The sequence below is a fragment of the Scyliorhinus canicula genome, chromosome 18 (assembly GCF_902713615.1).
Source record: "Scyliorhinus canicula chromosome 18, sScyCan1.1, whole genome shotgun sequence".
NCBI classification, from domain to species: domain Eukaryota; kingdom Metazoa; phylum Chordata; class Chondrichthyes; order Carcharhiniformes; family Scyliorhinidae; genus Scyliorhinus; species Scyliorhinus canicula.
Genome location: NC_052163.1, coordinates 74,692,564 through 74,718,690, shown reverse-complemented (window position 1 = coordinate 74,718,690; position 26,127 = coordinate 74,692,564). Strand labels below are relative to the sequence as shown.

The following is a 26,127-nucleotide window of genomic DNA, read 5'->3' as shown; positions in this document are numbered from 1 at the left end:
TCAATGCCACAATAACCTCCTGTTCCCTCCCTTCCGGCGGAGACAACAGCACATTTAAAAGCCACCGCAGATTAGATACAAACCCGGTCTGATCCTCCCCGATAACCTAAGGCAGACACTCTTCCATCCTCAGTGCTAGAACCTTGGTCAACATCTTAGTAGTCACATTTAATAAGGAAATCGGGCGGTACAGCCCACACTCCACTGGGTCGTTATGTTTTTTCTAAAAATTGAGATGGACGCTTGCATCAGTCTTTGGAAGAGACCCCAGCACCGCTGAATCCTCAAACATCCCCTTTCACCAACAACGATACCAGCCAATCAGCAAACTTTTTATAAAATTCCACCGGGAGCCCATCCGCCACAGCACCTTGCCAGTTTGCATTTGCCCGATGCCTGTCTTCCACCCCCAAAGGTTCTTGCAACTCTTCCCGATCCTCCTCATCCACCGAGGGACACTCCAACCCCTCTTAAAAACTCCACTATATCCAACTCCTTCGCAGGCTGCTCCGACCTATAAAGATTCTTATAGAACGCCTCAAACAACCTATGACTTTATCTGGCGCAGACACTACTCCCGAACCTGAACAATCTCTCAGGAGGCTGCCTGCCATCTCAACTAACCAGTGTTCTCCCCATATTCATGTCTTACACACACATCCTCCTCGAGCGCTGCAACTGGTACACCGCCTTGTCAGTGTTTAATAGGTCAAACTGCATCTGCAGCTTCTTCCTATTAGCCAGGAACTAGTGACCTGGAGTAGGGTCGCTCGAATACCTACCATCTGCCTCCAAGAGCTCATACATCACCTTTAGCTTTCTGTCCTTGCCTCCCTATTCACCTGTGCCTTATACGAGATTATCTCCCCTCTCACCACCACCTCCAGGGCCTTCCACAGTACCAAGGGCAAAACCTCCCTATTTTTGGTAAACCCCACAAACTCATTCACCCGTGCTATCTTTGCAGAAAATCCAAAATCTGCCAACAGCCCCATATCAAAACTCCACATCGGCCGCTGAACTGCCCCGTCTCCTAAACCAAATCTACCAGGAACGGAGCATGATACAAAATAACTCGCAAAATATTCCGCTTTCCTCAGCGTTGGAAGCAGAGACCGCCCCCCCACGACGAAAAAGTGATACGCGAATACACATTATGCATCGGAGAATTCCTTGTTCTCAGCGTACAAAAAGACTGCCATGGATCCGCTCCACCCATCTCCTTCATAAACCCAGTCAGTACCTTTTCTAACCTCGAAGGGGCCAACGACTTTGGCTTAGACTGATCCAACTTAGGATTCAAAATGCAATTCAGAGCTCCTTCCCAAGATCAACCGGCGTGTCTATGCATGAAATGCCAGCCAACATACTCTTCATAAACTCCACATCATCCCAATTTAGCACATACACACAAAAGAAACCAAAACCCAAACCACCAAACCCAAGAGCCGAAACTCCCCCACACCCTCTTTCAACCCTGAAACTACCAAACACCCCATGCTTTCTCCAAAGTCATATACTCCCTCAACTAAAAATAGCATCTGAAAAAAAAAAAAATTCCAATTAACAACTCCATACCAATAAACGGGGGTGGTGAAGAGAGAAAAAACCACAACTTCACAACAACATCCCCATACAAACCCATCCCAATGACCAAAGACCCATTTAAAACCCCTCAGTTCAGTTCAAGTCCTTGAGATTTAATAAAAGCCTCCGCTGTCTCAAAGAAATGGCTCTTGGAATTATACGCAATTCTCAGCCTCACCAGGTACACCACACCAAAACGCTGCCACTCTTATAAAAACGCTGGCTTCACCCTGTTAAAGGCAGCATGCCTCCTTGCCAATTCCGCCTTGATATCCTGATATAAACGAAGACTGCTGCCTTCCCACCACACCTCCCGATTCTCCATGGCCCAATTCAGGACTTTTTCCTTCATCCGATAGCTATGAGAACACACAATCACCACTTGCGGCTTTGCCCGGTGAGGGGGGATCCAGAAGTCGCTATCATATCTGCTTCCAGACCTCCGACAGCACATTCCATGCATTCACCGCCCTGTGTAAAAAAAAAACTTGCCTCGCACATCTCTAATCAGATCGCCCCTCAACCTCCGTCATTGCAGTGAAAACAATAGGACTGCCGGTGGCGACCATGGAGTGAGCAGTCACACGTTTGGTGGCTCCAGCTCAATATGCATGTTTTGGTCTTTTCCCTGCCCGAAGGGTGAAGCATTTGAGAGCAAGAGGTGCAGGAGTGCCCACGGAAGGTTTTACTCCTCTGGTTTGGTTGGTGGATGGATCCACGCACAAGGAGTGGTGCAAGAAAGAAACAGCTGCCGGAACAAGTCTTCATGGTGCGCCACAGAAAAAGATGGCGGAGAGCAAAGGGGCTGCGCTGCCTGCCCAGTGATCAAAGGAGCAGTTAATAGAGTACCTCAATGATACGTTTCGGCAGCAGAGGAAAGAGGCCCTGGAAGATTTAGCCATGGTGGTGGAACCGCTTAAATCTGGGATTGAGCGAGAGGAGCAGAGGTTGGAGTCCCAGGGCCTGGCGATACAAAAGTGGAGGCAGCAGTGGGAGAGCATGTGGAGCAGTAGGCCTCGCTAATGGCAGAGATGGGAGTGATGGAAGAGAGCACTGGGAGTGATGAAAGAGAGCCAGAAGACGCTGAGGAGAAGTTGGAGAATCGCTCCAGAAGGCATAACCTCAGGACTGTCAGGATGCCTGAAGGCACTGAAGGTGCGGAGGCCAGTGTGTACGTAGCCAGAATACTGGAGAAATTGGTGATGGCGGTTGGGGGTGCCTTTGGCTGGACCCTAGAAGTCAACCAAGAGCACAGGGCACAGATGAGTAGGCCACAGGTAGGCCAGTCGCCGAGGGAGATGGTGGTGCAGTTGGACCTCTTTCTAGACAAGGAGGGGGCAAGGCAGGCCAGGAAATATACCTGGGAAGGGAATGAGGTGTACCAGGACCTAGGAGCAGAACTGGCGAAGAGGGCTGAGTTTAACTGGGTTATGGCAGCCCGCAAAGGGGGTGAGGTTTGGGGTATTGTACCCAGTCTGCCTCTGGGTGACTTTCCAGAAGTGAGATTGTTATTTCGGTACGCCAGAGGAGGCAATGGGAGTTTGTGAGGGACAATGGACTGGGAGGAATGCATTGAACCATCGGAGAGTTTTGTGTGTTTTTTAAAAAAGGTTTTTGATGGTGGGTTTTTGGGGACAGGCTTTTTTTTTAATGGGGGAACAACAATAGTGAATGCATCTTTTGTTACAATTCAGGGAGGGAGGGGGGAAGAGAGAAAGAAAGAAGGGTAACTGGAGGCGGTGGGGTGGTTGGTTGGGGGCCACCATACTAGCTGGGAGGGCTAGTTAACATGAATGGGGGGGTTGCTAGGAGGCAGGCGTTGGGGGGGGGGGGGGGGGGCGCGAATGTGATGGTTAATGGGGGAGATAGTAAACGCCTATGCCCCAAATTGGGGCGATGTAGATTTTATGAGATGGGTGCCAGGGAAGATTCCCGACTTGGGAATCGTATCGGCTGATTATAGGGGAAGGGGGAATTTAACATGGCTATAGAATCGGGCCTGGCCGGTCGAGACCCAAGTCGCCGAGGATGTCGGCAGTGGCACAGGAGCCAAGGGGGCCCAGGGAGCACATCGAGGGCGAAGGTATTTTCATACTTCTCCCGTGTGCACTGGGCGTACTGCTGGATTGTTTTTTTTGTGAAAGACAAGACATTGCAGGCGGTTTGACTCTCGGTACTTCGGGGGATGAGGCAGGGGTGCCCGCTTTCCCTGTTCTTCTTTGCCTTGGCGACAGAGCCGCTGGCAATGGTGCTTAGGGCGTAGAGGGGAAACTTTAGATACTCTAGTATCCAGGTGATGCGGGGCTGGGCGCAGCTGCACAAGGCAAGCCTGGCTCGGCGGGTACAGCAGATGAAAGCGGATTTCAAGAGGTGGGATGTGCCATTGCTGAGGGCGGGTGCAGACAGAAAAAAATGATGGTGCTGCCAAGGTTTCTCTTCATGTTCCAGAACCTCCCAATATTCGTCCCCACGTCATTTTTTAACGGTCATTACGCTAATCTCTGGATTTGTGTGGGCGGGGAAGACCTCACAGTTTAGGAGCGCTTTCTTGGAATGGGGACTGGCACTGCGGAATATGAAGAATCATTACTGTGCGGTGAATATTGGTATGGTTAGGAAATGGATCGCGGGGAACGGGTCTGATGAAGGCGGCATCGTGCAGGGGAACATGTTTATGGGCTTTGCTGTTGGCGCCTCTACCATTCTCGCTGACCAGGTACCGCGTGAGCCAGTAATGGTGTCGGCCCTAAGGGTGTGGGGGCAGTGGAGGCAGCATTAGAGGTTGTGGGGTGCCTCAGTGTGGGCAACATCCTGCGACAACCATAGGTTTGCGAGGTTTTGGGGTGGCGGCAGGCATGGATTGAACGATTCGTTTATGGGGCAATGTTAGAGGACCTGGAGGAAGAGTACAAGTTTCCCAGGGGGAAACGGCTTTAGGTACCAGGTCCAAGACTTTGTTAAAGAGAGATGGGTGCGGTCCTTTCCTGGGCTGCTGCCCCTGGGGTTGCAAGACACGGTGCTGTCGAGAGATGAGATAGGGGAGGGGAAGGTGTCCGATGTATAGAAGGAATTGATGGATCGGGAAGTCGCCCTGGTGGGGGACATAACATGTAAGTGGGAGGAGGACCTGGGAGGGAAGGCGGGGGGCGATATATTGGCAGAAGCCTTGCGGTGGGCGAACGTAGCGTTTGAGGCCAAGTCTCATCCAGTTCAAAGTGATAGATAAGCTTTGAGGGGATAGAGGATAGGTGTGGGTGGTGTATGGGAGAGCGGGGGGGCTCGTGAATCACATCCACACGTCTGGGCGTGTCTAAGGTTGAAGGAGTTCTGGCAGGGGTTCATGGATGTGATGTCCGAGGTGCTGGGTGTGGAGGTGATTCCAAGTCCAGAGGTTGCGATATTCGGGGTGTCGGAAGACCTGGGAGTCCAGGGGGTGATACCGGCTGATGTTTTGCCTTTGCCTCCCTGATCATCCGAAGACGGATTTTGCTCGGGTGGCAGGACTGGGAGCCGCCGTACTAGCGGGGGTTTGGGCGAGTGACCCGGCAGAATTCCTGAGGCCGGAGAGGGTCAAGTTCATCTTGAGGGGGCCGGTGGATGGGTTAACGTGGAGGTGGTAGCCGTTTACTGATTTCTTTAAGGAGGTTGGAGGGGTCCGCAGGGAAGCCCAAGGGAGGTTAAAATGAGGAAGGCGGGATGTGAGACGGGGTGCAGAGTGAGTGTTGGCTGCTTTAGTTTGTTTACATAAAAATGCCTTGAATAAAACATTTAAAAAAAAGAAAACAGTCTGACTTTATTCACCCTCTCCTTTTAGCTAATACCCTCCAGACCACGCAACATCCTGGTAAACCTCTTCTGTACCCTTTCCAAAGCCTCCACATCCTTCTGGTAGTGTGGCGACCAGAATTATACATTATATTCCAAGTGTGGCCGAACTAAGGTTCTGTACAGCTGCAGCATAACTTGGCAGTTTTTATACTCAATGCCCCGACATACATAGGCAAGCATGTCGTATGCCTTCTTGACTACCTTATCCACCTGCGTTCCCACTTTCAGTGATCTGTGGACCTGTATGCTCAGATCTCTCTGCCTGCCATTTATTGCATGCTCAGTAAAACATTTCCTTCTCTGTAATTGATATTCGGTATGTATCAAGATTGCCAGGAAACATATGACAATCCTTGTTTAAGATCTGAAAGTGACAATCCCAGAGTTTTCAAATCCAGAGACATAATTAATAAATTCAAGTGAAGTATGTTACCTGTCCATCTCTATCACCAACCATGCCTCGAGAACTGTGAAAGAAAGGAACACAACAAAACCAAATGATTACAAGATTTCAGACTGCTAGAGCAAGAAACACATCAGCAAACCAGTTCCCAAAATACTATTTAAATATTTCATTCAACTACTGTGACTTTTAACTGTTAGGTAGTATGACTACAGTGGACATGGGGTTCCTCTTCCAGCTTAAGAGAAGATTGGAGAACTTGATTGCCACTCTAATAAATGGTCATATGGATCATTTCAAGTTCAGTTAAACAGCACTACGTATTAAGATAAATAAGTTGCACCAGAGTGGCATCTAATAGCAATCCATTTTAAACTAGATATCAATAATAATCTTTATTAATGTCACAAGTAGGCATACGTCAACACTGCAATGAAGTTACTGTGAAAATCCCCCAGTCGCCACATTCCAGCACCTGTTCCAGTACACAGAGGGAGAATTCAGAATGTCCAATTCACCTAACAAGCACGTCTTTCGGGGTTTGTGGGGGGTAAAACTGGAGCACCTGGAGGAAACCCACGCAGACACGGGAGAATGCGCAGACACCAAACAGAGTGACCTAAGCCGGAGGAAACACACGCAATAATATAATCACCAAGAAATCCAATAGGAGGGGCAGCACGGTGGCGCAGCGGGTTAGCCCTGCTGCCTCACGGCGCTGAGGTCTCAGGTTCAATCCCGGCTCTGGGTCACTGTCCGTGTGGCGTTTGCACATTCTCCCCGTGTTTTGCCCCCACAACCCAAAGATGTACAGGATAGGTGGATTGGCCACGCTAAATTGCCCCTCAATTGGAAACAATTGAATTGGGTACTCTAAATTTATATTTAAAAAAAGAAATCCTATAGGGAATTGATGAAGCAAATAGTACAGATTTAAGGGGAAGCTGGACAAGCACACGAGGCAGATGCAAATACAGGTTACAATCATAAAGCCAGGTGAGGAAAGTTGGAAGGAGGCCAAGTGGAACACCAGCCTGGACTTATTGGGCTGTATGTTCTGTTGCTGTGTTCTCTTATGTATATTAGATAAAAATTCTTCTCAAATACTTACTCATTCATGCCCAATGTAGGCAGCTAGGCTATGCAATATTAAAGTTTGTTGAAGGGTTCCAGTTAATTTTAGATTGGTCAATTTCCAACTGAACAACTAAAATTCAAGAGCAGTGGTACAGAGAACATTTTGAGCACAAGTATTTCATTCCCTCTCATAAACTTCTTAATGTTTTAAAAGAAAAATTGTTTTTCTGTCTCGCATTATACATCTCAATCCATTTATTTTCTGTGCCATTCCAGATATTTAAATGCCCCTGTACAGATACTTGCAATGGCCATGATGCAAATCCTACAGGCACTTTTTAAACTGACTAAGTATTGTAGACCAGTATAGGCCCAATTTATTGTAGTAATAATAATAATAAATAATAATCGCTTATTGTCTCAAGTAGGCGTCAATTATGTTACTGTGAAAAGCCCCGAGTTGCCACATTCCGGCACCTGTTCGGGGAGGCCGGTACACAAATTGAACCCGCGCTGCTGGCCTTGTTCTGCATTACAAGCCAGCTGTTTAGCCCACTGTGCTAAACCAGCCCCATGGAAACTATATTCTGTTTTGAGTCAACCATATTCATTGCATTTCAAACATGATGAAATGGTAAATGACCTATTAACATCCACCCTACCTATTAGATAGCACAACCATGTGCATCATCCACCCCAATTGCTAGAATTATTAACTCTAGGATAGACAAAAAGCGCACTAAAAATCGGTTATAATTTTCAGGTTATCACCCTCTGACAATCCAAGTAAATTTCAACAACTCATGTGACATTGCTACACCTCTCCCATCCTGATGCATCACAACGTCCATTGGACCATCATACAGAGACAATCACAAGTTCTAAGAATTCAATATATACCCAGAATCACGCCTGTCTGGGATCCGCTCAGGTTTCCAGTTGCCACGTGGTAGCCCTCTTCGTGGAGATTCGCGCCGAGGGCTGTGGTTGCGATGGGAGCCGTGATCAAGATGTCGATCATGGTCTCTACCTGATTTGAGAACAATATCACGGCCCCGACTACCACCACGTCTATCATGGAATCCTTCAAGCCTCTTGTCAAATCTTCCTCCAAATAGTCCTTCATCCCGACGTGGTGGGCCACTATCTCTGCGGTCAAACCGATCCATTCGCCTACATGAGAGAGATGATGTTATCACCAATATGACCACACTCACTTGCGCTAGTGGCAAAATTAGTCAAAGACCAGTGAAAACAAAGCAGAAACCAAAATCTAGGCAAGATCCACATCTTAATATGGACGTTTGAGGATTGGGTGACTAAGAACACTTATCTGGGACCTGGGTCTGAGGGCAATCCTGGCTAGGATAATTGCCTCCCTTTCTGCGAGCCGCAAAAAACAAATCTCAAGTGAAAAGAATCTGGCAGTTACTCGAGCTCAGATTTAATAAAAATATTTTTAGTTATTGATGTCTCAAATAGAGCTGCAAAGTGGTGGTCGGAAATAACTGGGTTTGCAAATTTGGATTTTGGGCAGATTAGCAAAGTGTACAGTACCTGATCTCAGAACTTGATACCATACATGAAGAAATATAAATGTTGCAGCTCTCATTAGATTCCTTTAAACTTTGCACAATTAAGAAATTTATAAATTAACACTAAATGCCGTAACTCACTAACATTCACTTTCTGGAGTGTCCAGTGCACCCAGAAAATTGTATCAATGTTTAGTTTAAGCTTTAGATTTTCACCAACATCAACAAATTTGTTTCTATCAACAGTCTTCCCACAATTAATGCTTTGAACCAGTAGCTTTTGGGAAGATTCCAAAAATCGCATAGAATCCCTACAGTGCAGGAGGCCATTCAGTCTGTCGAGTCTGCACCGGCCCTTGGAAAGAGCACCCTACCAAAGCCCATGCCTCCACCCTATCCCCGTAACCCCAACTAACCCTTTTGGACACCAAGGGCAATTTAGCATGGCCAATCCACCTAACCTGCGCATCTTTGGACTGTGGAAGAAAACCGGAGCACCCAGAGGAGACCCACGCAGACATGGGGTTTGGTGCAAAGAAATCCTGTGGCACAGAGCAAAGACAGCAAGAAGTCTTACAACACCAGGTTAAAGTCCAGCAGGTTTAGCTTTCAGAGCACAGCTCCATCATCAGGTGAGTGGTAAAGTGATCACCCGATGAAGAAGCTGCACTCCAAAAGCTAGTGATTCTAAATAAACCTGTTGGACTTTAACTGGGTGTTAAGACTTCTTACTGTGCCCACCCCAGTCCAACGTCAGCATCTCCACAACAGAGCAGAGAGGTCTCCCAGTGTTGTCCTAAGATTCTTCTGAACTCTCTGCAATTTATCAGGTGATGCAGGAGGCCTCGGTGGAGGAGCTGAAAGCGAAGTGGGAGGAGGAGTTGGGTGAGGAGATTGAAGAGGGGACGTGGGCAGATGCCCTGGGGAAGGTGAATTCCTCCTCTTCTTGCGCACGGCTTAGTCTAATTCAGCTAAAGGTGCTGCATAGGGCGCACATGACTGGGACTAGGCTGAGCCGGTTCTTGAGGGAGGGGGGGGGGGGGGGGGGGGGGGGGAGAGGAGGAGACAGGACAGGTGTGGCAGGTGTTCGGGGAGCCCAGCTAATCACACCCACATGTTCTGGGCATGTCCGGCAGTGGAGGGTTTCTGGAAAGGGGTGACGGGGACCTTGTCCAGGGTGGAACCGGGCTGGGGGCTCGCTATTTTTGGGGTAGCATCGGAACCGGGAGTGCAGGAGGCGAGAGAGGCCGGTATTCTGGCCTTTGCGTCCCTAGCAGCCCGGCGAAGGATCCTTTTGCAGTGGAAGGACGCAAAGCCCCCGAGCCCGGAATCCTGGGTCAGCGACATGGGCGGGTTCATTAAACTGGAGAGGGTCAAGTTTGCCCTGAGGGGGTCGGTACAGGGGTTCCTCCGGTGGTGGCAGCCTTTCAACCGCGGGGCGCGATGGGTTCTTTATGGGGGTTTGTTCTTATGGTTCTATGTTTATTACTCTTTCTTGTTGTTAATTTATTGTCTTGTATTGGGGGGGGGGGGGGAATGCTATGTATTCTGGACATTTGCAAAACATAAATAGTACTGAATTCACTGCAAATGTCAAACTTGAAAGGATTAGATGACTGATTGCATATATAAGTCTGCCCGCAATGAGGAAGTGCCTCCCATTTAAAATCTAAGTTTATGTTGAGGAATAAATAGTGGATGTAAAACTGCACACTAATACTATCTTCAGTTAGACTAAAAACCCTCAAAAGGAAATTCCTAATATAACCACCAATAAAATGTTTGTTACATAATTGATATTAGTGCTCACGTAGTTTGCGCATGTAGCAAATATGGAAGATATAAAATTTGCTTCAAACAACAACAAAAAAACTAAGCCGCACGTTCGGCAGCTCCTGCTTTTTTTGGACTTTCGGGCTCTTTTAAGAGCCCGCAACGGCGCTTTTTAAAAAACTTTTCTGCGGGGGGAAACACAGCCAGTGTGCCCAGCGACTGGTGGATGGACTGGACAAAAGTCGGCTCTACAGCAGAGGAAGGCAAGGTTTGAGTGGGGTGATCATGGCTCGGCACAACATTGAGGGCCGGAGGGCCTGTTCTGTGCTGTACTGTTCTATGAAGGCGAGAGGCAGAAAAGGCAAGATGGCAGCGGGCGGGGAAGCAGCAACAGCGTGGCAGCAGTGGTCGCGGGAGCAGCAGGAGCTGCTTCAGCGCTCCTTCAAGGAGCTTAAAGCTGCGATCTTGGAGCCGTTTAAGGCCTCGCTGGACAAGCTGGTGGCGACTCAGACGGCCCAGGCCGTGGAGATTTGGGAGCTGCAGCAAAAGGCTTCGGACAACGAGGATGAGCTTTTGGGCCTGGCAGTGAAAGTGGAGTCGCACGAGGCGCTGCACAAGAAATGGCTGGCAAGGATGGAGGAGATGGAGAACCGTTCCCGCCGGAAGAATTTGCGGATTTTGGGCCTCTCGGAGGGGCTGGAAGGCTAGGATTTGGGGGCCTATGTGGTCCTAATGTTGAACTCGCTGATGGGTACGTGGTCGTTTCGTGGTCCCCTGGAGCTGGAGGGCGCCCATCGAGTGGTGCAGCAGAAGCTGAGTCCGAACGAGCCGCCCAGGGCGGTACTAGTCCATTTTCACCGCTTGGTCAACCGGGAGTGCGTGTTGAGATGGGCGAAGGAGAGGAGCAGCAGGTGGGAGAACACGGACGTTATGATTTATCAGGACTGGAGCGCGGAGGTGGCGAAGAGAAGGGCTGGCTTCAATCGAGCGAAGGGGGTGCTTCATAGGAAAGGGATCACTTACAAGGACCGCCAGCTCTATTTTGACTCTTCGGAGGAGGCCTGGGCTTTTGTCCAGGCAGAGAACGTGGACTCGAACTGAGGACTGGAGAAAAATGTGCTTTGTTTGGAGGCTTTGCCCTCCTAGGTATCCTGTCGTTTATATTGGCTGTGTTTGCTGATTGATGTTGCCTGTTCGTTTTCGCTATTTTGTTTTTTTCAGGGTTGTTTTCTGGGCTGTTGTTTATTTATTGTGGTGTTTTGTTTGGTTTTGTCCACTGGTGGGTTGGGGAGTAGTTTGGGGTCCCGATGGGCCATGTGTCCGTGTTTTTCCCGCGTGTTGGGTTGAGGGGCGGAGCTCGGGTTTCTTCCGGAGGAATTGGGAGCGGGGCCGGCGCTGGTAGGGAGGGATTGGTGGCTGTGTTGCGGGGAGGGGGGTTATGGCGGGAGTAGCCAGGGCCAGCAGAAGTCAGCTGACTCACGGAAGCACAATGGTCACATGGAACGTGAGGGGGCTGAACGGTCCGGTGAAGCGATCCCGGGTCTTGGCTCACTTGAGGGGGTTGGGAGCGGATGTGGCTATGCTCCAGGAGACGCACCTCAGGGTTACGGATCAGGTGAGGCTAAGAAAATGTTGGGTGGGACAGGTGTTTCACTCGGGGCTTGATGCGAAGAACCGTGGGGTGGCAATTTTGGTCGGTAAGAGCCTGTCGTTCGTTGCGTCCAAAGTGGTGGCGGATAGTGTAGGTAGATATGTGATGGTGAGTGGGAGACTTCAGGGGGAGCGGGTCGTCTTGGTTAATGTTTATGCTCCCAACTGGGACGATGCGGGCTTCATGCGGCGAATGCTGGGCCTGATCCCGGACCTGGAGACACGGTGCTGGATCCGGTTCTGGATCGTTCGAAGTCTAGAACGGGCAGGAGGCCGGCAGCGGCCTCGGTGCTTGAGGGGGTTCATGGATTAGATTTGGGGGGGGGGGCCGGACCCTTGGAGGTTTTTGGAGCCGGGGGGTAGGGAGTTCTCCTTTTTCTCCCATGTTCATAAGGCGTACTCCCGAATTGATTTTTTTTGTGCTTAGCAGGGCGCTAATCCCAAGAGTAGTGGGGGCGGAGTATTCGGCGATAGCCATTTCTGATCATGCCCCACATTTAGTGGATCTGGAGATGGGGAAGGATCAGCACCCGCTGTGGAGGCTGGATGTGGGGCTTTTGGCTGAGGAGGAAGTGTGCGGGCGGATCCGTAGGGGCATAGAGGGGTATCTAGAAACCAATGATAACGGGGTGGTGCAAGTTGGGGTGGTTTGGGAAGCGCTAAAGGCAGTAGTCAGAGGGGAGCTGATATCTATTCGGGCGCACAGGGTGAGGGGGGAGAGGGACGAGAGGCAGAGGCTGGTGGAGGAAATGATAAGGGTGGATAGGAGGTATGCAGACACCCCGGAGGAGGGGCTTTTGAGGATGCGGCGCAATCTCCAAGCGGAATTTTACATTTTAACCACCCGGAAGGCGGAGGAGGAGGGCGCAGTATATGAGTACGGGGAGAAGGCAAGTCAGATGTTGGCTCACCAGCTCCGGAAGCGGGAGGCAGCTAGAGAAATTGGGGGAGCCACGGATGCAGAAGGGAGCTTGGTGCGGGGTGGAAAGGACATCAATGGGGGATCAAAGACCGGGCGGTGCCCCCCAGGGAAGCAGGTGGGATGGACCGCTTTTTGGATAGGCTGGAGTTCCCAAGAGTAGGGGACGAGCGGGTGGAGGGTTTGGGGGGCCCCAATTGAGTTGGAGAAGCTGGTGGAGGTGTTGGGAAGTATGCAGACAGGGAAAGCGCCGGGGCCTGACGGGTTCCCGGTGGAATTTTACAAGAAATTTTCAGATTTGCTTGCCCCTCTGCTTGTGAGGACCCTGAATGAGGCTAGGGATGGCGGGGGGCTCTGCCCCCAACGATGTCCAGGGCAATTATCTCTTTGCTCCTAAAGCAGGACAAGGACCCTCTTCAGTGTGGGTCTTACAGGCCGATCTCGCTCCTTAATGTAGATGTCAAGTTGTTGGCAAAGGTGCTGTCCAGGAGGGTGGAGGATGTGGTCCCGACGGTGATTAAGGAGGATCAAACGGGGTTTGTAAAGGAGGGACAACTGAATACCAACGTGCGGAGGCTCCTTAATGTCATGATGATGGCGCCGGCGGCTGGGGAGTCAGAAATAGTGGCGTCCATGGATGCGGAGAAAGCTTTTGATAGGGTGGAGTGGAGTTACCCGTGGGAGGTGTTGCGGATGTTTGGGTTTGGTGAGGGGTTCATCAGCTGGGTGAGGTTGCTGTACAGCTCCCCGGTGGTGAGTGTGGTGACGAACGGGAGGTCGGCGGACCTTTGGCTTTCCAGGGGGACGAGGCGGGGGTGCCCCTTGTCTCCCCTGCTCTTCGCGTTAGCGATTGAGCCCCTGGCCATGGCGCTGAAGGACTCAAAGAGTTGGAGGGGGATTGTGCGGAGGGGAGGGGGGGAAGCACCGGTTGTCCCTGTACACAGATGATCTGCTGTTGTATGTCGCGGATCCGGCTGAGGGGATGCCAGAGGTGCTGAAGATACTTGAGGACTTTTCGGGCTACAAGCTCAATGTGGGGAAAAGTGAGCTGTTTGTCCTGCACCCGGGGGATCAGGAGAGGGAAATAGGTGAACTCCCATTGAAGAGGGCTGAGAGGAGCTTTAGGTATCTTGGGGTCCGGGTGGCTAGGACCTGGGGGGTCATGCATAGGCTTAACTTTTCGAGGCTGGTGGGGCAGATGGAGGAGGAGTTTAGGAGGTGGGACGCGATACCGCTTTTGTTGGCAGGCAGGGTCCAGTCGATTAAGATGACGGTGCTCCTGAGGTTTTTGTTTCTTTTCCAGTGCCTCCCCATATTGATCCCAAAGGTTTTTTTCAGACGGGTGAATAAGTCGATTCTGGTGTTCATGTGGGTGCGGAAGGCCCCGAGAGTAAGGAGGGTATTTCTGGAGCGAAGAAGGGAGGTAGGGGGCCTGGCGCTGCCCAACCTCTGTGGATTTTATTGGGCGGCGAACGTGGCAATGATTCGCAGGTGAGTGACGGAAGGGGAGGGTGACGCTTGGAAGAGATTGGAGGTGGCGTCCTGTGCGGGTACAATCTGGAGGCTTTGGCGACGGCCCCACTTCCACTCCCCCGGCAAAGTACTCTACGAGTCCGGTGGTGGATGCGTCCCTTAAAATCTGGGGACAGTGGAGGCGGCATAGGGGGGGAAGTGAAGGCCTCAGTTTGGGCCCCGATACGGGGCAATCACCGTTTTGCACCGGGGAGAACGGGTGGGGGATTTGGGAGTTGGCAGAGGGCAGGCATCAGACAGTTTGGGGACCTCTTCCTGGATGGGAAGTTCGCGACTCTGGAGGAGCTGGTGGGGAAGTGGAACCTCCCCTGGGAACGCTTTTAGGTATATGCAGGTCAGGGCATTTGTTAAGAGGCAGGTGGCGGAGTTTCCGCGGCTGCCGCCAAGGGGGGTGCAAGATAGGGTGCTTTCGGGGACATGGGTCGGTGAAGGAAAGATCTCAGCAATTTACCAGCTGATGCAGGAGGAGGCCTCAGTAGAAGAGCTCAAAGCGAAGTGGGAGGAAGAGCTAGGGGAAGAGATTGAAGATGGAACGTGGTTGGACGCCCTGGAGAGGGTGAATTCCTCCTCCTCTTGCGCACGACTCAGCCTAATTCAGCTGAAGGTGCTGCATAGGGCTCAAATGACAGGGGCAAGAATGAGCCAGTTCTTCGGAGGGGAAGACAGGTGCGGGAGGTGTTCGGGAGGCCCGGCGAACCACACCCATATGTTCTGGGCTTGTCCGGCCGTGGAGAGGTTTTGGAAGGGGGTGGCGGGGACTTGCGATCTTTGGGGTAGCTTCGGAGCCGGGAGTGCAGGAGGCGAGAGGCCGGCATTCTGGCCTTTGCATCTCTAGTAGCCGGGCGCAGCATTCTGTTACAGTGGAGGGATACGCGGCCCCCGAGTTCGAAGGCCTCGATCAACGACATGGCTGGGTTCATCAAGTTGGAGAGGATGAAGTTTGCCCTGAGGGGGTCGGTACAGGGGTTCTTTCGGCGGTGACAGCCCTTTCTCGACTTCCTGGCGAAGGGGTAGAGAGTGGTCAGTCTCAGCAGCAACTGGGGGGGGGGGGGGGGGGGGGGTGGGGGGGGGGGGGGGGATGATGGTTAGGGGGTTTGCTATGTTGTAATTTTCTTCTTTCTTGTATTGCTGTTGGTTTTTTGTTATTATTTATTTTGGGGGGGTGAGTTCTTTTCTTGAGTTGGTGTGGAAACATGCCTTGTTTGTTTTAAACTTGAATAAAAAGTATTTTTTTAAAAACAAAATAAAAAAAAAATTAAAATTTGGAATTAAATTTGGGAAATTTCAACATTACTGCAACCATCAATAGTGAGATGGCCTGATAGAACACACTAAATATACAGCTTTAAACAGTGGTTCTACTTGCAGCTGCAGCTTGTTAATTAGTTACTTGGATGAAGCCAGTTTTAACAGTATAAAGGTACAGCAGCTTACAGTGCTGAATTTGTGTGCATTAGAGTATGAATGTGAGTTTGGTGACTGAGATGAGGGGGGAGCACGGTGCTCCTTTCATTTCCGACATTTCCTCAAAGATCGTGAAGGGAGCCGGGAGTTTACAGAGTGCAGCTGACTGGGAGTAGAGTTGGAGGGCAGAGTTCCAGTTGGGTCACAGGGCAGCTACATTTAAACAAAGAAAATTACAGCACAGGAACAGGCCCTTCGGCCCTCCCAGCCTGCACTGATCCAGATCCTTTATCTAAACCCGTCGCCTATTTTCCAAGGATCTACTTCCCTCTGATCCCCGCCCGTTCATATCTGTCTAGATGCAGCTTAAACAATGCTATCATGCCCGCCTCTACCACCTCCACTGGCAAAGCTTCCCAGGCACCCACCACCCTCTGCACAAAAAACATTCCACGCACATCTCCCTTAAACTTTCCCCTTCTCACCTTGAAATCGTGACCCCTTGTAACTGACACCCCCACTCTTGGGAAAAGCTTGTTGCTATCCACCCTGTCCATACCTCATAATTTTGTAGACCTCAATCAGGTCCCCCATGAACCTCCGTCTTTCCAACGAAAACATTCCTAATCTACTCAACCTTTCTTCATGGCTAGCACCCTCCATACCAGGCAACATCCTGGTGAACCTCCTCTGCACCCTCTCCAAGGCATCCACATCCTTCTGGTAATGTGGCGACCAGAACTGTGCGCAGTATTCCAAATGTGGCCCAACCAAAGTCCTGTACAACTGTAATATGACCTGCCGACTCTTGTACTCAATACTCCATCCAATGAAGGCAAGCATGCTGTATGCCTTCTTGACCACTCTATCGACCTGCGTTGCCACCTTCAGAGTACAATGGACCTGAACTCCTAGATCTCTCTGTACATCAATTTTCCCCAGGACTCTTCCATTGACCGTATAGTCCACTCTTGAAGTAGATCTTCCAAAATGCAACACCTCGCATTTGCCTGGATTGAACTCCATCTGCCATTTCTCTGCCCAACTCTCCAATCTATCTATATTTTGCTGTATTCTCTGACAATCCTCCTCGCTATCTGCAACTCCACCAATCTTAGTATCACGGCAAACTTGCTAATCAGACCACCTCTATCTTCCTCTAGATCATTTATGTATATCACAAAGATCAGTGGTCCGAGCACAGATCCCTGTGGAACACTAGTCACCGTTCTCCATTTTGAGTCACTCCCTTCCACCACTACTCTCCGTCTCCTGTTGCCCAGTCAGTTCTTTATCCATCTAGCCAGTGAACCCTGAACCCCATATGACTACACTTTTTCCATCAACCTGCCATGGGAAACTTTATCAAATGCCTTACTGAAGTCCATGTATCTGACATCTACAGCCCTTCCCTCATCAATTAACTTTGTCACTTCCTCAAAGAATTCTATTAGGTTTGTAAGACATGACCTTCCCTGCACAAAACCATCCTGCCTATCACTGATGAGTCTATTTTCTTCCAAATGTGAATAGATCCTATCCCTCAGTATCTTCTCCAACAGTTTGCCTACCACTGACGTCAAGATCACAGGTCTATAATTCCCTGGATTATCCCTGCTACCCTTCTTAAACAAAGGGACAACATTAGCAATTCTCCAGTCCTCCGGGACCTCACCCGTGCTCAAGGATGCTGCAAAGAATTTAGAATTTAGAACAGTACAGCACAGAACAGGCCCTTCGGCCCCCAATGTTGTGCCGAGCAATGATCACCCTACTCAAACTCACGTATCCACCCTATACCCGTAACCCAACAACTCCCCCTTAACCTTACTTTTTAGGACACTACGGGCAATTTAGCATGGCCAATCCACCTAACCCGCACATCTTTGGACTGTGGGAGGAAACCGGAGCACCCGGAGGAAACCCACGCACACACGGGGAGGACGTAAAGATATCTGTTAAGGCCCCAACTATTTCGTCCCTCGCTTCCCTCAGTAACCTGGGATAGATCCCATCTGGACCTGGGGACTTGTCCACCTTAATGCCTTTTAGAATACCCAAAATGTCCCCCTTCCTTATGCTGACTTGACCTAGAGTATTTAAACATCCATCCCTAATCTCAACATCCGTCATGTCCCTCTCCTTGGTGAATACCAATGCAAAGTATTCGTCAAGAATCTCACCCATTTCCTGACTTCACGCATAAATTCCCTCTTTTGTCTTTGAGTGGGCCAATCCTTTCTCTAGTTACCCTCTTGCTCCTTATATACGAATAAAAGGCTTTTGGATTTTCATTAACCCTGTTAGCCAAAGATATTTCATGACCCCTTTTAGCCCTCTTTATTGCACGTTTGAGATTTGTCCTACTTTCCCAATATTCCTCCAAAGCTTCATCAGTTTTAAGTCGCCTAGATTTTATGTATGCTTCCCTTTTCATCTTAGCTAGTCTCACAATTCTACCCGTCATCCATGGTTCCCTAATCTTGCCATTTCTATCCCTCATTTTCAGAGGGACATGTCTGTCCTGCACTCTAATCTACCTTTCCTTAAAAGACTCCCACATTTCAAATGTGGATTTACCCTTAAACAGCTGCTCCCAATCCACAATCCCTAGCTCTTGCCGAATTTTGTTATACTTGGCCTTTCCAAGTTCTGTACAGTAAGAGATGTTTGTTTTTTTTAAATTTCTGTGTTTGCTTCGTTTTTTGCGGGCAAGCTTTCTATCATTTAGCAGAATCACCAATTTTAGAGGATTCACTTGGGATAGTAGCAGTATGTTTTTTTAGGGCCAAACAGGTGTTTTTTTTTCCCTTTAAATCTCTTCGGGAGTTCAGATCAGAGGGGATGGAGGCTGGGGCAGTTGCATGCTCCTCCTGTCGGATGTGGGTGGAGAGGGGAACCACCGGTTTCCCCACTGACTACACCTGTGGGAAGTGCACCCAACTCCAGCTCCTCAGAGACCGCGTTAGGGAACTGGAGTTGGAGGAACTTCAGATCATCCGGGAGGCAAAGGGAGTGATATAGAGGAGTTACAGGGAGGTAGCCACACCAAGGTGCAGGACAAAAGTAGCTGGGTTACAGTCAGGGGACGGAAAAGGAACGGGAAGACAGTGCAGGGATCTCTCGTGGCCGTTCCCCTTCAAAACAAGTGCACCATTTTGGATGCTCTAGGGAAGGGGGGCCTAGCTGACAGGTCTTTGGCACTGAGCATGGCTCTGTGGCTCAGAAGTGAAGGGGGGAGAATAGAAAAGCAATAGTGATAGGAGACTCAATGGTTAGGGGAACGGATAGGAGATTCTGTGGTCGCAAACGAGACTCCTTAAAGTTATGTTGCCTCCAGGGTGCCAGGGATGTCTCAGATCGAGTCTACAGGATTCTTAAGGGGGAGGGGGAGCAACCAGAAGGCGTGGTGCACATAGGCACCCACGACATAGCTAAGAAAAGGGATGAGAGCTGAGGTCCCAGGTTCGATCCCGGCTCTGGGTCATTGTCCGTGTGGAGTTTGCACATTCTCCCCGTGTCTGCGTGGGTTTCGCCCCCACAACCCAAAAATGTGCAGAGTAGGTGGAGTGGCCACGCTAAATTGCCCCTTAATTGGAAAAAATAATTGGGTAATCTAAATTTTTTTTAAAAAAGAAAAGAAAAGGGATGAGGTTCCAAAAACGGATTTTAGGGAGTTAGGTTGGAAGCCAAAGAGCAGGACAAGCAGAGTAGTGATCTCAGGATTGCTACTGGTGCCATGTGCAAGTGAGGCAAGGAACAGAGAGCAAGTGCAGCTGAACACATGGCTAGAAGTCTGGTGCAGGAGGGAATCCTCAGATATGTGGATGATTAGGATATCTTCTGGGAAAGGTGGGACCTGTACATGAAGGACGGATTGCACCAATATCCTGGGTGGGAGGTTTGCGAGGGCTCTTCGGGAGGGTTTAAACTAGTTTGGCAGGGGGGTGGGAACCAGAGCTATGGATCAGAGGATAGGGCAGCTGTTGAACAGATAGAAATAGTATGCAGTTAGTCTGTGAGGAAGGACAGACAGTTGATAGGGCAATTTTGCACTCTGAAATGGGTTAAAACGTGTCTGTTTCAATGCAAGGAGTGTCAGGAATAAGGGCTTTGAAGTGAAGAGCATGGATCAGTACTTGGAACTACAATGTTGTGGCCATTACGGAGACATGCATTTTACAGGGGCAGGAATGGTTGTTAGATGTTCGGGATTTGGATGTTTTCAGAAGAACAGGGAGGGAGGTAAAAGAGGAGGGGGCGTTGCACTTTTAATTAGGGTGTGCATCACAGCTACAGAAAAGAAGGTGGTTGAGAAGGGTTGGTCTACTGAGTCAGTATGGGTGGAAGTCAGAAACAAAAAAGGAGCAGTCACTTTATTGGAAGTTTTCTATAGACCCCCAATAGCAACAGAGAGATAGAGGAACACATTGGGCGGCAGATCTTGGAAAGGTGCAGAAGTGACAAAGTTGTTGCCCTGGGTGACTTCAACTTCCCTAACATTGACTGGAACCTCCTTACTGCAAATGGTTTGGATGGTGCAGATGTTGTCAGGTGTGTACAGGAAGGTTTCCTGACTCTATGTAGATCGGCCAACTGGGTGGGGGTGGGGGGGCATACTAGACTAGGTGCTCGTCAACAAACCAGGCCAGGTGTCAGATGTCTCGGTGGGAGAGCATTTCAGTGACAGTGATCACAACTCCTTGACCGTTACCATAGTCATGGAGAGGGATAGGAACAGACAGTATGGGAAGCTATTTAATTGGGGGAGGGGAAATTATACTGCAATTAGACAGGAGCTGAGGAGCATAAAGTGGGAACAATTATTTTTGGGGAAATGCACAACAGTAATGTGGGGATTGTTTAAGGAGCACATGCGGCGAGTGCTGGATAGTTTTGTCCCACTGAGACTAGGAAGGAATGGTAAGGTGAAGTAGCCTTGGATGACAAGAGAAGTGGAGCTTCTAGTTAAGAGGAAGAAGGAAGTTTACGTAAGGTTGAGGAAGCAAGGATCTGACCCGGCTCTAGAGGGTTACAAGGTAGCTGAGAAGGAACTCAGAAATGGACTGAGGAGAGCTAGAAGGGGGCATGAAAAAGCCTTGGCGGGAAGGATGAGGGAAAACCCCAAGGCGTTCAACACTGATGTGAGAAGTAAGAGGATGATCAGAGTGAGAGTAGGGCTGATCAGGGATAGTGGAGGGAACTTGTGCCTAGAGTCTGAGGAGATGGGAGAGGCCCTAAATGAATATGTTGCTTCAGTATTCACAAGAAAGAGGGACCTTGTTGCTCATGAGAACAGTGTGAACCAGGTTAATAGACTCGAACAGGTTGATATTATGAAGGAGGATGTGCTGGAAATTTTGAAAAGCATCAGGATAAATCCCCTGGGCCAGATCAATATACCCAAGGTTACTACAGGAAGCGAGGAAGGAGATTGCTGCGCCATTGGCAATGATCTTTGCGTTCTCACTCTCCACTGTAGTAGTACCGGATGAGTGGAGGGAAGTGAATGTTGTTTCCCTGTTCAAGGAAGGGAATAGGGAAAATCCCTGGGAATTACAGACCCATCAGTCTTACGTCTGTGGTGAGCAAAATATTGGAAAGGATTCTGAGAGGTAGGATTTATGATTATTTAGAAAAACATAGTTTGATTAAAGATAGTCAGCATGGCTTTGTGAGGGGCAGCCATGCCTCACAAGCCTCATTGAATTCTTTGAGGATGTGACGAGGCACATTGATGAAGGTCGGGCAGTGGATGTGGTGTACATGGATTTCAGCAAGGCATTTGATAAGGTTCCCCATGGTAGGCTCATTCCGAAAGTCAGGGGGCATGGGATACAGGGAAATTTGGCTGTCTAGATACAGAATTGGCTGGCCGAAAGCTGGGCTGAGAAGTGGCAGATGGAGTTCAACCTAGATAAATGTGAAGTGATTCATTTTGGAAGGTCGAATTTGAATGCTGAATACAGGGTTAAAGGCAGGATTCTTGGAAGTGTGGAGGAACAGAAGGATCTTGAGGTCCATGCACAGATCCCTCAAAGTTGCCACCAAGTTGATAGTGTTGTCAAGAAGGTGTATGGTGTGTTGGCTTTCATTAACAGGGGGATTGAGTTTAAGAGCCGCGAGGTTTTGCTGCAGCTTTATAAAACCCTAGTTAGACCACACTTGGAATAGTGTGTCCAGTTCTGGTAGCCTCATTATAGGAAGGATGTGGATGCTTTGGAGAGGGTACAGAGGACATTTACCAGGATGCTGCCTAGAATGGAGTGCATGTCTTATGAAGAAAGATTGAGGGAGCTAGGGCTTTTCTCACTGGAGCGAAGGAGGAAAGAGAGGTGACTTGGTAGAGGTGTACAAGGTGATGAGAGGCATGGATAGCCAGAGGCTTCTCCCCAGGGTGGAAATGGCTGTCACGAGGGGACATAGTTTTAAGGTGATTGGAGGAAGGTATAGGGGAGATGTCAGAGGTAGGTTCTTTACACAGAGTGGTGGGTGTGTGGAATGCACCGCCAGCAGAGGTGGTGAAGTCAGAGTCATTAAATATATTAAGCGACTCTTAGACAAGCACATGGACAGTAGTAAATTGAAGGGGTTAGGTTGACCTTAGATTACGATATATGGTCAGCACAACATCATGGTCCGAAGGGCCTGTACTGTTCTATGTTCTACAGAACACACCTTTAAACAAAATAACCAATTATTTTTTGTGCTGCCCACATCAGTGAAGCAGGCCTATGGATGATTCAGGCCAGTCAATGGTTTGGGACAGTGATTTGATTTTGCATGGAGCACACTATGAAGAGACCATGGGATGGATCCCACCATAAATCCATAGCCATGCAAATGGTATACAAAAAGTAATCCCACAGTGAGACAATCATGACTGCTCTTTAATTCCAACATTTCATCAGTCCTTGCTGACACTCAACAATTTAGTCCCACAGACAAAATGTGTTTTCCCAATTTCTCCATAATATAATGGATGTCTAACTTAAGTAATGGTCAGGACTTGGAGAAAAACGAGGAATTTGCATTTATATGGTGATTTTCACAACCACCAGATATCTCAAAGCACTTTACGTCAATGAAGTTGTTCTGTGGTGTCGTAATGTGGAAAACACAGTTGTCAATTTGCACTCAGCAAGTTTCCACAAACAACAAAGTGATCATGGCCAGATAATCTGGTTGTGTAGTTGACTTGAGGAATAAATATTGATAATTCTGATGTTTCATAGTTTCATTATTGTGCCTTTGTAAAGTTTACTAAATGCAAGATTCTCAAACTGTAAGCACTCGCAAAAACCAATACTCTCAAGTGTTCTTAAATCCAAGGATGATGTGCACTTCCACCCTTAATTTTCCCTGTTTCAACATCATCACAGTGACTCTGAATCGTGACTCACCTGTCCACCTGTACATCTGGAAACCCCCGACCTCGCTCTCGGTGATCAAAGTCATTGAACCTTTCTGGGCGACCAAAATCAGACCCGTGACTGCCATATCTGCTGTCACTGTCAAGGGCTATACGTTTCTGATCAGGCCAGTACTGATCATCCCGCCTAAAAGAGGAAGTTGAAAACCATTTTTAGTTTTACGCATAATAACAAGTAATCAAAGAGCAATATTACAGTTTAAGCAGTTACCTATCACTGTCATATGGTCTTTTAATACCACCACGACGTTCATGCTCATAGCGCATCTGCTCCTGCTGACGTCTGAGTTCTTCTTTCTCTCTATTAATTCGCTCCTGTTCACGCCTCCTCTCCTGTGTAAAGGAAAGACATCTTAGAATTAAGCAACGGAAGCCTAATTTTATTCTAAATAGGGCAGCACGATGGCACAGTGGTTAGTATTGCTGCCACACGGCACTGAAGTCCCAGGTTCCATCCCGGCCCTGGGTCACTGCTCGCGTGGAATTTGCATAGTCTTCCCGTATTTGCGTGGGTTTCGCCCCCATAACCCAACGATGTGCAGGATAGGTCACCAATTAAACTGCCCCTTAATTGGAAAAAAATGAATTGGGTACTCTAAATTTATTTTTTTAAATATATATATATATATAAAAATATTCTAAATATAATTTAGCAATCATTTATTTTTGAAGTGACCAACTGGGGCCAAATATCCTTCCATTTTTCTTACATGAAACTGCCACAATTAGGAGTTAATTCACAATGGTTAAAAAGGTCACAAATTACAACTAGATGGGTGTTTCTCCATCTTTAGCTGAATCAAAAGTAGCTGAAAGTATACCCCTATATTTTTAATCATCAAATTGAATGAGTTAACAATTGGCATTATTCCTGCATCCTGTTTTACCTGCTCGATTCGGATTCTCTCCCTTTCTAGCTTTTCCCGTTCTAGCCGTTCCCTCTCAAGACGCTTCCTTTCAATTTCAAGCCGCTCCCTCTCCCGCTGGAGCAGCTCCCGCTCTTCGCGCTCTCGCATACGCTCTCTCTCCCATTTTTCCCGTTCTCTGTTAGGGGAAATCAACAGCAACACCAGTTATTGAAATAAAAGCACCAGGTAAAGGAAAATTTCACAAATGTACATTCAATACAGATTTCCTTCCCCATGATCAACGAAAGCAACTGAACATATCCATTGCTGAAATGATATTGCAAATGATTTTGCATCAAAATGGTCAGCGCTTTAAACAAAATATACAACCTTGGAAAAACACAAAATAATTTCCCAAAGTTAGATCATACACGGCAGCACGGTAGCATTGTGGATAGCACAATTGCTTCACAGCTCCAGGGTCCCAGGTTCGATTCCGGCTTGGGTCACGGTCTGCACATTCTCCCCCGTGTGTGCGTGGGTTTCCTCCGGGTGCTCCGGTTTCCTCCCACAGTCCAAAGATGTGCAGGTTAGGTGGATTGGCCATGCTAAATTGCCCTTCGTGTTGGGTGGGGTTACTGGGTTATGGGGTGGAGGTGTTGACCTTGGGTATGGTGCTCTTTCCAAGAGCCGGTGCAGACTCGATGGGCCGAATGGCCTCCTTCTGCACTGTATATTCTATGATACCCAAAAACTCATTATGAACGACGCCCAAACTTAGCACCTGGTTTGATCCAGAGTGAGTTTCAAATCCAAACTTATTAAAAGCACAAGCGTAGCTCATGTTCACCTCTACAACAGTGACTCTGCATGGCTTTCTCAAGTTCTCCATCCCAATCTATGCCAGATGGTCCTTTATCTTTGCTCTACTGTGACTCCCTTGTGCATCTTGTGCCATGTTATAAGAACCTCCAGCATCTTGGGCCTTTCTCCTTAAAACCCTCCATTTGCCTACTGTATCCCCAGCCTTAAAAATCTACAAAAGACCTTTTATTTATTTTTTTAAAATATACTTTCAATTCAATTTTTTCATTTTATACAATACAAAACCACAAGAACAAACATTTAGACATTAAAACCTGCAACATACCATATCTTCACACAGTATCTAACTCCTCCCTGTCCAAACTCCCTTAATAACTGTACAAATTCCTTGAAATAAATAATGAACTGCTGCCACCTCCAATAGAATCCCTCAATTGCTCCTCTCAGGGTGTATTTGACTTTCTGAAGTTATAGGAACTGCATCAGGTCTTCCAGCCACAACGAGGCACTGGGTGGAGACCGAGACCCCCACCCCAACAGCACTCGCCTCCAGGCAATCAGCAAAGGCCCAAACAACCGTCCCCGCACAGGTCTGCAGCGCAAACAAGTTTGACACCCCGAATATGGCCACTAAAGAACTGGGCTTCAGCTCAATCTTCAGAATCGCCGACATGTGCAGAAGAAGGAGCTTTGGGCAAGATCAGAACGTGTGTGTGTGGTTAACCGAGCCACTTGAGTAGTGCTCGTACCTGTGCTCCACCTCTACTGGGAAGCAACTAATTCTAGACTTGGTCAGTTGCAACCTAAAAACTAAGTTGTATCAAACTAAGCCTCGCGCACAAGGATGTGGAGATCACCTTGCGTAAGGGCTCACTCCACACTTCATCATACTGTATGGGCCCTAGCACCTCCTCCCACCTAACCTTAAACCCCGCCACTGACATGGAATCCTCAACATAATCAGTCCATAATGTTGGAGGTGCTCCATTCTTCCGACCCTGAAACCGTAAAAAACCCTCTGTATTAGAGATATTGGCGGCGCCATGGGGAATGTCAGGAAAATCCTAAGATGTCTAACTGAATCTGAACCGGAGAGTCCAAGCTCTCCGACAATTCCTCTAGACTGGCAACCCCCCCGTTCTAGCCCCTTCCCACCTCCCCGAATATGGCATCCAATATCACAGGCTCACACAGATAATTTGCACAAACGGGAGCCAGCTTTGACATTGAGCCCAATTTATCGTCAACATTTTCTCCATATCTTCAAGTGGAAATAACCACTGTATTTGGCGGATACTTTGTTGGTGAGAAAG

At 48.6% G+C, this 26,127-nt stretch overlaps 1 protein-coding gene and 1 non-coding gene across 5 annotated transcripts in view; both read right to left on the bottom strand.

The window, feature by feature from the left end:
- Positions 1–26,127, bottom strand: part of safb (scaffold attachment factor B) — a 102,384-nt gene that overhangs the window by 12,720 nt on the left and 63,537 nt on the right. For 3 of the 4 annotated variants that reach the window (XM_038777311.1, XM_038777310.1, XM_038777312.1), the window contains exons 15-19: positions 24,029–24,185; positions 23,353–23,474; positions 23,113–23,268; positions 7,796–8,068; positions 5,849–5,882 (exon numbers count right to left, since the gene is read on the bottom strand). In XM_038777311.1, the coding sequence (XP_038633239.1) occupies positions 5,849–5,882; positions 7,796–8,068; positions 23,113–23,268; positions 23,353–23,474; positions 24,029–24,185 (742 nt within the window). The remainder of the gene's footprint in view (positions 1–5,848; positions 5,883–7,795; positions 8,069–23,112; positions 23,269–23,352; positions 23,475–24,028; positions 24,186–26,127) is intronic. The other variant, XM_038777313.1, reaches the window with a different exon arrangement.
- Positions 22,412–22,550, bottom strand: LOC119953806. The gene has a single exon (XR_005458118.1). It is a non-coding gene; the product is annotated as a small nucleolar RNA SNORA42/SNORA80 family (small nucleolar RNA).